Below are 11,563 nucleotides of genomic sequence, written 5' to 3'. Positions count from 1 at the left end.
GTGTGTTGAATATGTGGTGGGGTGGTTGGTTTGTGTGATGTGTGTGTGGTGTGTGTGTTGAATATGTGGTGGGGTGGTTGGTTTGTGTGATGTGTATGTGGTGTGTGTTCAGTCCCTTTTATATTTTCTAAGCTAGAAGATAACTCCCTGGTAAAATGCTTACCTGACATATGAAGCCCTGGGACAGACAGATACATGCATGCATGCACGCGCACACATACATCTTTACCACCTTTATTGCAGCCATATCATATCATATTTTGTTTAATCATAATAATTTTCATTGTCAACTTGATTCGATCAATAAATGACTAGGACATTAATGAGGCACACCTTTGGACATGTCTTCATTGCCAGAGAGAATTAAATAAGGGGTAGAGATGAGGGGGTGGGACAACAACTGACTCTGAATTTGGGCAGCACCATTTTACAGGCCGGGGTCCCTCACTGAATAAAAGAGGGGCAGGAGAATCCTAGCTGAGTAAGCACATCTCTTTTTCTGTCTCCTATCCTATCAAGGCGCTTTCTACCACCATTTCCCTGCCATGATGGACTAGACCCCCTGAACCACAGACACAATAATAAAATCCTTGTTCCTACAGGCTGGTCTGCTGAATACGTTGCTACAACAAGGGAATTAACTGATACAATTAATATAATAATCTTTCACAAATAGTCTCTACGCTTCTCCTTTACTTACACTGTTCACTTTCTGCCCAGCATCGAGACTGAGCATGTAAAACATGAATGGAATTATGTCATACTACCCCAAGTTCTACCCAGATTCCTCATTTTGCTCAGAAGACCTGACCATGGCGGATCAGAGCCTGGCTCGTGTCCGGATCATGCTCCTCAGACTCGCTGGCTCCCTGGCTGCGCTGGCATCAGTCTTCGCTCCTCTCTTTCCAAACAAGGCCTGTCATTTCTGTACTCTAACCTCCTCCTCACCTCTATACTCCTGATTTCGCAGCTTCCTTTCTCGAAAGTCATAGGCAAACGGGCAGGGGCTCTATCCATCCACGTACCCAGCCTCCTCTGACCAAGGCTCTTGCGTCACCTTTGGAAATATTACCATGGTTTTCACAGATGAGGATAAAGACAATTAGGATGGAGGAAGCAGATCTGCTTTAAACTGCCTTGGCTAAGAGGTAATAACCTCTGGTGAAGACTGGCCACAGGTACTTAGCGATTGCAAGGAAGATGAATTATAGAAATGAGTTATCTTCCCAGGTAGGAAGGAAAACACGGCTTAGTGAGCACCATGGTCACGCGTGTCCTGACATACTCAACCCTCCCATAGCAGACACAGGAAAGGTCTATAATCTATGTAGTCAATGCATCTCAGATGAGACCATCTTCCTCTGACCATATGCAACTCCTAGTGATGCAATCTGAGACCTGAAAGGGGTACCTGCACCTGCTCCCACCCCCAAGATACAGAGGGGACAGAAACAGAAACTGTGTGTTTGGTCTTTTTCTTTCTTTCTGGTTTTGGTTTCTTTCTTTCTTTCTTTCTTTCTTTTTTATCAAGTTTTCATGTATTTCAGACTGGCCTCAAACTCATTTTTCTACCTTCCAGTGCTGGAATTGGAGCTTTGCACCACCACACCTGGTCGTAGGTCTCTTCTTTACCCACATGGCCATGACACGCCCTCTTCTGAGGATACACAATGGTCATAATGCACTCATCCCTGCCTCTTCCTGGCATCAGGGTAAGGTCTGGGTTTCTAAAGTGATTGTCTAGCTCAAATTAATCAAAAGTCTTTTTAGTCCAGACTTGTGGATTCTCTGCCAACACGATTCCCTCAGAAACGCAATAGGCCTTTCATTATTTGCTTCTCCATTAGTACCATGTGCCAAAAACTACAGTTCTTCCCTGGACCTTATTCTCAAGCCTGAGCCACATGAAACAAGGTCCCGACTTTGTCTGTTCAACAGAATTCCTCAGGAATTTTGAGAACTGACAGACTTCAGGGACCTTAACTCTACAAACAGAAGTTCTATAGGCAGCCTTTACTTGTCTATCCAACTAAGAACGTCTACTAGGCTTTGTAAATATCCTCAGCTCTCAGCTCTTACTCAGTAGGGTTTAATAACAGCTTTTTTTTTCTCCTTATACTGCCATAGCTACCAGAACTGTCAGTAATTTCCTTTATCTTTGATTATAAACCAGCCTATCTTTCCTAAGCTCATCTCCTTCCTGCAATACCACAGTTAACAGAGTCTTGTTATAATCCTTTCCAACATTTGGCTCAGTTGGTATGAGGCTACTTCTAAGTACTAACTTACCATTTTGGTTACAGGTGTTTCACATGGCTTCTTTTCCCCCTCCACCATTTGACTCATTTGCTCACTGGTATACTCCTGTATGTCAAGCCTTAAGTGTTACTAGTGATCCACTTCTAGTATTAAGTACAATAGGAAAGATGGAAACTTTAATCATTCAACACAAAGGGTTTTCTGTTTGTTTGTCCTGGTGTGTGTGTGTGTGTGTGTGTGTGTGTGTGTGTGTATGCGTTGGAAATTAAACCCACTTGAAAATACCAGGTAAGTGTTCTATCACTGAACTACATCCCCAGCCCTTTTAAATTTCTTCTTGATACAAGTTCTTGCTGAGTTACTCAAGGTAGCCGGGAACCTTCAGTCTCCTACCTCAGCCTAATCAAGCTTCTATGTCGGGCAAATGGGTTGGCATATGCTGCTCTCTACTGACCATTCATGACAGGGCTAGTTTTCTTCTATTTCACAGTTTAACTTTCTACTGGATCCTAATGAAATCCTCTGAAGTGAGGTGGCAGAGGACAGAGAAGTACTGTGGAAAGATGCACCGCTGGGCAGTTTACATTCCACTGGTGAGAACTATTTGCATAGTCCCACCCATGTAAAGTTGGAGAAGAGGTGTGGCAAGCAGTCAGAATGCCCACCAGGACTGGGGAAACAGAGACATCAGCAGGCCCTAGCAATTGTTTTCATACTGTAGAGGGCAGGAACCTTTGAGAGGTTTGTTCTTGGAGGTATGACTGTGCTGATTACATATGCAAGTCCTCAAAATACCTTCTGAATGAACAAATGATGGTTGGACTGGAGAAATACTGGATATAGTACCATATGGGACTTTTTTGGAAAATGAACACAGATTAAATAGACTGAGGTCTGGAATACTGAATTGCTACTTGTATACTTAGATGAAACATTAAACAGAGGCTTTGGGAAAATAAAATAATCTTACAAATAATGAAATACACCTATGTCAAATCTACAGTGCAACTTCTTTGACAAACCAGTCAAACAAACTAAAATCTGCTGCCGCAAGCATAGAAGCATTCATTTCAAATATTAATACAGACACAATAGAAAACATACCATTACACTGGAAACAGTGGTTGTTATATTGCTCAGCAGTAGAGCATTTGCCTGCTCCACCAAAAAAACTAGTTATCTTTCTGTTAAATCTGTTATATCCAGCCTCAAAATTCACCCACATCCTTCTCAAAGGGCCAAGGCACTGTGCATATTCTTAATTTTGAGAACAAGTTACTTACACACACACACACACACACACACACACACACACACACACACACTGTTAAAACACACGTGTCACACTAAGGCATGATATCCATCAAAATTCAGAACTGACCTATTGATGGTATCAGACTTAAAATTATATAAGCTTTATACAAGATTTCTGGAAATTGTAATTTACTATAAAAAATTCAAAAAGTAGAAAAAATACAGCAAGATGAAATAAAAATGAAAAATATTTAGAAAGAAAATCTTCACAGGAGTCTTGAGAGGCTCAAATAAGAATTCATTTATGGATTCTACACTGGTTTGTTGTTTATTTGTTTGTTGGTGGAGGATAAAGTCTTAACACAGGCTGGCCTGAATCATGGTAATCCTGGCTCACACCCCCAAGCACTGGAACTGTGGGAATAAATTACCACGCACAGCTTATACTTCACTTATATATGCTATAACTCAGAGAAAGAGCTCAAGGGTGCACAGCAGGTGCTTCTGCGAACCATAGAGCAGTACTCAGTCACTGACTTTCAAAGAGATGAAAAATCCTCACTTTGGAAAAGTACCATAAATGAGCAAGTTCAGACTACAGGCATATAAACCTTTGCTCTCCACACCCCAATGTTGAGAATGAGATCCTCACTGAAGCTCGACAGCAAAACCAAAAGTGATAGAGCAAAACCTGTCTCAGCGAGGGCAAGATTCTAACCTAAAACCTACGCAACAAACACTGCCAGTCAATTAGCATAGTGGGCTACAGTACTTTACCTAAGGTAGGAAAATGACAATCAAGTTATCTTTACTTAGTAGCAAAACAAAAAAGAAAGAGAAATTACGTAGAGGGGCGGATTTCTGAGTTTGAGGCCAGCCTGGTCTACAGAGTGAGTTCCAGGCCAGCTAAGACTACACAGAAAAATCCTGACGTTAAAAAAAACAAAAACAAAGAAACAAACAAACAACTGTAGTAGATCAAAGTTGTGAAGAAAAATACTTAATGAGATTCATATTGCATGATCTATAAACATCACAGATAGAGAAGACATCAATCTTTAGGCAAATGTTGGTTTCGTTGGTTTTGTTTTGAGACCAAATCTCACTTTGTAGAACAGGCTGGCCTGGAACTCTGACTCCTGACTCCTTCTGCCCCTCAGTAATGGGGTTGCAGGTATACACCACTGTGCTTGGCCACCACGTAAGTATTATTTAAAAGCTACTTATCAAGGTTAGAATAGTAATGTGGCTGTGATTGTAAATAGTCTTTCTCCAACCTAAGAGACACATAGATAACTCCTGTATTACACGCTGCTTTCTTCCCCTGTGCCATACAGACACAATCAAGCTGAGAGGAAAACTGGCTTGAAGAAAGGACTTCAAACCCAACTGAAGGCTCAAGGGAACACGAGGAAGAAACCCTCTGTATCATTTTCAAATCAGAAGAAACATACTTTTTACTTTGCAAAGGACCATTTTAAGTACAGTTAACATTTGCACCTCCCAGAAGATTTAAAAGTCTTCTTTTAAAGCTCACTGAGGGCTGGAGAGATGGCTCAGTGGTTAAGTGCACTGACTATTCTTCCGAAGGTCCTGAGTTCAATTCCCAACAACCACATGGTGGCTCATAACCATCTGTAATGGGACCTGATGCCTCTTCTGGTGTGTCTGGAATAAAAAAAGCAATAGTATACTCATATAAAATAATAAATAAATCTTAAAAAAAAAGAAAAAGAGTATCTTTAGAACTCAGTGAGGAGGAACCTCAGCACCTGTGCTGGCGTTAAGTTTCCGTGACACCACATCCTACCGGTCAGGGCACCTGCAGGATACACGACCAAGTACTACACGTAAGCCAAGTGAATAGTTGAGAGTACGTGATCGAAGACAAGAAGTGAGTTACCCAAGAGGAATGCTCCTTCATCTGGTGCTGGTTGCTGTGAGTGCCGCTGGCATGGCCACGCCAAAAGCAGTTCTGGCAGAGCTGGTAGTTGTGGCACTGCTGGCATCGGTATCGGAAGCCCATCATGCTCTCGCAGTGACAGTAGGAGCATTCCACAGGATGGAAGACTGGTGGCCAGCAAAAGAGGGGACAGAGAACAAGACAGTGTCAGCTGAGGACAAAACAGTTCGAAGGAAAACAAAACCTACTGCAACAGCACGGTGCAAACAGACAGACCAAAAACTAAACTGTCTGACTTCTGACACTGCATTTCCAAGAAATACAAGAGTGTTGGCAAGAGTGTGCACTCAGAAGCCAAGCCATCACCTGGTACAGCTCCATCATCGGTACAGTCAACATTTGTAAAGTTTTACGTTAATATTAAATGTCACAGTTTAGTAGTAGAATTATCAAATGCACTCCGGGACTTTAGGTTGAACATGCACGTCTTCATGACTTTCTTCTAGTCTCTTCTGAGCACGTGAACATGTGAACACAGTGGGGAGGTAAGAGGCAGCCCAGGCAGATCAGTGAGTGGCTCTGTCACTAGGAGTGCTCAGAGACTGCTGCTTCTGTAAAGTACAAGATGAACCAGCTGCCTTCATAATATGTACACATCTGGATTTGTAAACCAACACAATAAATATAACTTCTGCTTAAACAAATAAATATATATGTCCCTTCGGGGGGTGGGGTGTTCTTTTGTTTCATTTCTTTTTTGTTGTTGTTGTTGTTTTGGGTTTTTTTTTTCTTAGACAGGGTTTCTCTGTATAGCCCTGGCTGTCCGGGAACTCACTTTGTAGACCAGGCTGGCCTCTGCCTCCCGAGTGCTGGGATTACAGGTGTGCACCACCACCACCTGGCTTTGTTTCATTTCTTTTTTCTTTTCTTTTCTTTAAAAAGATTTATTTATTTATTATATCTAAGTACACTTCAGCTGTCTTCAGACACTTCAGAAGACACTTCACAAACTTCAGAAGAGGGAGTCAGATCTCCTTACGGATGGTTATGAGCCACCATGTGGTTGCTGGGACTTGAACTCAGGACCTTCAGAAGAGCAGTCGGGTGCTCTTAACCGCTGAGCCATCTCACCAGCCCCTTGTTTCTTTTGTTAAATGAAGTCTTATGTCTTCCAGGCTGGGTGTGAACACAATATATATAGCCAATGATGCCAGCCAATTTCTGACACTCTTATGTCTACCTCCTAAGTACTGGGGTTACAGGTATGTGTTACCACATGCAGCTTTTCAATTTATCTTTTAAATAGTAATTCAAAACACAGGAAAGACACCAAATGAAACCAACCCCCAAATATACCATAATTTGAGGCTTATTTGCCACTTATGAGTAAAATGTATAGGGCTAGAGAGATGGCTCAGTGGTTAAGAGCACTGTCTGCTCTTCCAGAGGTCCTGAGTTTGATTCCCAGCAACCATATGGTGGCTAACAACCATCTGTAATGGGATCTGATGCCTTCTGGTGTGTCTGAGGATAGCCACAGTGTACTCACATACATAAAATAAATAAATCTTAAAAAAAGTAAGACATATAAACAAGTGTCAAGGTGATAGACAAATGGTTTTATTTCTAGACATTTCAAAGTTTTCATAACATTTCTCTGTCTCTAAGAAGACATAATATCACTGAATATGTAAGTACATCATCAATAACACATTCTATACAAAATGATAGTAAAATATTCTTATGGCTAATGGCACATCGTGACAAATGAGACTCTTTTTCACTCCTCAAAGCAGATATAATTTGTGAAAACCAATTGGACATGAAACTAATAAAATACTTAAGAGTATATAAGCATCTCTCCTCAAAGAACCAAGAACAGCTTAGCAATTTAACTACTTTTGTGCCTATTCAGAAACTCTTATTTAAGAATTTAGCTGCTTTAAAAGTCTAGTCCTTTAGAAAAGTAAGCCTGGAATCTCAGGGTTGTTTTGATTTGCATTTCCCTGATGATTAAGGATGCAGAACATTTTTCCAGGTGCTTCTCAGCCATTCAGTATTCCTCAGGTGAGAATTCTTTGTTTAGCTCTGAGCCCCATTTTTAATGGGGTTATTTGATTTTCTGGAGTCCATCTTCTTGAGTTCTTTATACACACTGGATATTAGTCCCCTATCTGATTTAGGATTGGTAAAGATCCTTTCCCAATCTGTTGGTGGCCTTTTTGTCTTATTGACAGTGTCTTTTGCATCCCATAATCAGCCTCCAAACGCAGACACCATTGCATATGCCAGCAAGATTTTGCTGGAAGACCCTGATATAGCTGTCTCTTGTGAGACTAGCCCGATACCTGGCAAACACAGAAGTGGCTGCTCACAGTCAGCTATTGGATAGAACACAGGGCCCCCAATGGAGGAGTTAGTGAAAGCACCCAAGGAGCTGAAGGGGTCTGCAACCCTATAGGTGGAACAACAGTATAAACTAACCAGTACCCCCCAGAGCTTGTGTCTCTAGCTGCATATGTAGCAGAAGATGGCCTAGTCGGCCATCATTGGGAAGAGAGGCCCCTTGGTATTGCAAACTTTATATGCCCCAGTACAGGGGAATGCCAGGGCCAAGAAGTGGGAGTGGGTGGGTAGCGGAGTGGTGGGGGGGAGGGTATGGAGGACTTTTGGGATAGCATTTGAAATGTAAATGAAGAAAATACCTTATTAAAAAAAAAAAAAGAAAGAAAAGAGAAGCAAGGAGGAGGGGCCTGCTCAGTCAGCAGCCCTCTGCTATGCCCTCTGTCCTCCTGTGGCAGAGGAGGTCAGGCAAACCTGGAGAGAAAGAAGGCTGCATAGAAAAGTGACGGCCTTCCCTTTAACACATCCATAACACCCGAATATGGAAATAAACAGCAAAAAGCACCAAGAGGGTTCTAAGAAGCAAGAATCATTTCAATTCAAAGTGAAACATCTACTTTATAGGCAAATCAAACTACGAGGAAAGACCTCAGCAGTATATTCAAGGTAAACTGGTAAAAATGGGACTGGAAAGAAGACATGGTGAGTGGAGTGCCCGCCCCACAAACATCAGGACCTGAGTTTAGATCCCTAACACATACAGAAAAGCTAAGTGTGGTCAAACAAGCCAACATCTAACACTGGGTGGGAGAGCAGCAGAGAAAGGTAGGTTTCTGGAGCTCGAGGCCAGCCAGGCCAGTCAATCGGGAACTTCTATGTTCACTGAGTGTCTGTCTCAAAAGATAATGAAAGACACCCAGTATCAAATTTGACCTCCACATGCGTGCACTTGCATACATACACACACACACACACACATACATACACACACACACACACACACACATACACACACACAATCATAAAGGGAAAAATAGAAGACAAGAGGCCCAGAACTAAATTTTATCTTAGCTATGTTTTAATTATTCAAAATCAACTAAAGTTTGATTGCTAATATTGCAGAGCTACAGTTTTCTGATAAATTAAAAGAGGGAAAAAGAAATTCCTGACCACAGCAGATAAATATAAACATACGACTTCCTGCAATCTCAGGGTGAAAGAAATGTGTCCATACCATCATGTTTTATTATTTCTCAGAATCCTCAGTGACATAACTTCCACTTTTGTGTCGAAATAAATATTATTCCCCCCCAAAAAAGCCACAACTTCAAATGATGTCGTGCTAAGCAAATGTCACTTACAACTTTTCACGATAATAGCTATAACCCGAGGGATGAAGGGTCAAGCTGTGCTCACCATTCTCAACATGGGCAAGCCTGTGCATGAGAGGTAGCCAGACAAGGCACTGGGGAGGAGGATCGGCCATCATGGTGTCTAAAAACATATTCAGCATTATCTTCTTCTGTGAAGAGAAGAGAAAACAAGTGCACGTTATATCTTCCAAGGGTCTTTAAAGTTGTTTTAGGATTCTCCCAACCAAGCAGGAATGAAATTATCACAATCATGACTACATACATTTGAATATACACACAGCACTTGTATCTGAAAATGAATCTCTACCAGTAAGATTCTGCCTCTAAAAAGAGCTGTTTAGTGTCTTCGCCTCCTCCTTTGACCAGTAAGAAAAAGGAAGATAGCATTTAAATAGCTGCTCATGTCCAACCCAAACCAGACTCAGAGCCAGAGCCCAGTGTTCTGAGCACCATTTCTGCTGTCCTGTGAGGGAGACAGACATCACACTCCTGCTCATAAAACATCTACAATGACAGAAACTAAGGATGCCTGGTTAGGAGCCGTATTCCAGCATCCTCGGCAGTGCCTGGCACACAACTGGCACGTAATGAATTTCTTCTGAGTAGCTGGGAATGTGGCTTCATATACACAGGCAAAACAGCCACACACTTACAACGACACATTGTAAAATGATAATCGTTGCAATAAATATAAAGCAAGGTAAAACAGCCACACACTTACAACGACACATTGTAAAATGATAATCGTTGCAATAAATATAAAGCAAGGTAAAACAGCCACACACTTACAATGACACATTGTAAAATGATAATTGTTGCAATAAATATAAAGCAAGGTAAAACACTTAGACATCTACACTCGCTCTCTTATTAAATTGTATTTTTCTCTTGCAACAGACAGCTGCCACTATGTGGAACACTGATATTATTATGCTCCAACGAGTTATATGATGCAGACAGAACAAATCTGGAACAATATTTCCAATTAGTAAAGTGTCTTTTTTATTTCTTCTAAGTCACAAAATACATTTCCAGCTCCGTGGGGGAAAAAATTTGGACAAAGGACTATGCAATGCCGTTAGAAGTCTGCAGTTGTAACATACAACCATGGTGCCCACTTCAAACAGCACTCAGAGGAAAGCCAGGAGAGGTGGCAAACACCTATAATTCCAGCGCTTGGAAGTCTGAGGCAGAAGGATCACACATTCCATTTCAGCCTGAGCCACACCATGAGATCATGTCTCAAATAACAACAAGGGTCAATAGGATGGCTCTTCGGGGAAAGGTGTTCACCAAGCAAGCCAGGGACCTGCTCTTGAATCCCAGGACTCACAGGAAAGTGAAAGGAGAGAACCAACTCCATGTGAATGGCATGGCATGGGCAGGCATGCATGTGTGTGCACGTGTACACAGAGTAAGAAACTAAAAACAAAACAGAACAGAAACAAAGATAGGCATACAGGCATAAGACCATGCCCCAGCCCAGCCATGTAAGATGGGTAGAGGTGGGAGCTATAGCTCCGTGAGAACTTGCCTAATATGTGTAAGGTCCCGAGTCTGATCCCCAAGACCAGAAAAAGATATTGTACATGGAGATTGGTACAAGAGAAGGAAGAGCAAAGCAAAAATGACATTCAGAATTCCATTCCTTTTTTCTCCCAAGCAAAAAGTATTGGCACCAGGGAACTCAGGACGCCCATCATACCAAATACAAGAACACACACTCACTCCTGGGTCTTTGGCAACTACAAATATACTGGCCCTAGAATACATTAACTGGAAGTCACTCTAACTGAGAATATCTCTGGAGAAAAAACTAGAGGGAAAATAGAAACAGAAGGTAGAGTAGAGGCATAGTGAGAGAAAAATATTGCAGTAGAAACCTAGGGGGAAAAAATGGTTTGTAATGAAGGGATGGCAGACCTAGGGCATCAAGATGGGGAAGGAAAAGGCAGAGGCCAGCAGGGGGCATTAGTTTCACAGCCTCCCCACACCATTATCTTCATTCTACTTAGACTATCACTGCCTTTCAGTCTTGTTCTCTCTGGAGAGTACAATGGGGCTTGCCAGATGCAGCATGACACAGCTGCAGTTACCTGAAAAATAAAAAACCGATCCTGAGAGGGTTCTTCCCTTTCAAATATGTAGCAGAATGAGGCAAATACAAATAGTATCTTTCATTCAACATTAAACTTTTTCTTTTATACAAAGTCTTCAGTTTTAATCATTTAACAGCTGCCTGATAGGCTAAGCAGAAACAGCACATTTATAACTCTCTGAGAAAAGGTTAGCTATCTGCATTGTTGAATATAATTTCATATCTTTTCTTAAGAATGATTTTTTTGTTATCCCGTTTTTCCAACTCTTTTTTTTTTTTTTTTGGCTGTCCTGGCACTCACTCTGTAGACCAGGCTGGCCTCGAACTCAGAAA

General features: G+C 41.6%; 1 protein-coding gene across 12 annotated transcripts in view; it reads right to left on the bottom strand.

The window, feature by feature from the left end:
• Dtnb (dystrobrevin beta) overlaps positions 1-11,563 on the bottom strand; it is a 193,562-nt gene that overhangs the window by 122,026 nt on the left and 59,973 nt on the right. For all 12 annotated transcript variants that reach the window (XM_021178988.2, XM_021178987.2, XM_029484418.1 and 9 more), the window contains 2 exons: positions 9,176-9,281; positions 5,417-5,583 (listed from right to left, as the gene is read on the bottom strand). In XM_021178988.2, coding sequence (XP_021034647.1) covers positions 5,417-5,583; positions 9,176-9,281 — 273 coding nt within the window. The remainder of the gene's footprint in view (positions 1-5,416; positions 5,584-9,175; positions 9,282-11,563) is intronic.

Source organism: Mus caroli, chromosome 12 (genome assembly GCF_900094665.2).
Source record: "Mus caroli chromosome 12, CAROLI_EIJ_v1.1, whole genome shotgun sequence".
In the NCBI taxonomy this organism is placed as follows: domain Eukaryota; kingdom Metazoa; phylum Chordata; class Mammalia; order Rodentia; family Muridae; genus Mus; species Mus caroli.
This window is presented reverse-complemented; position numbering and strand designations above follow the sequence as displayed.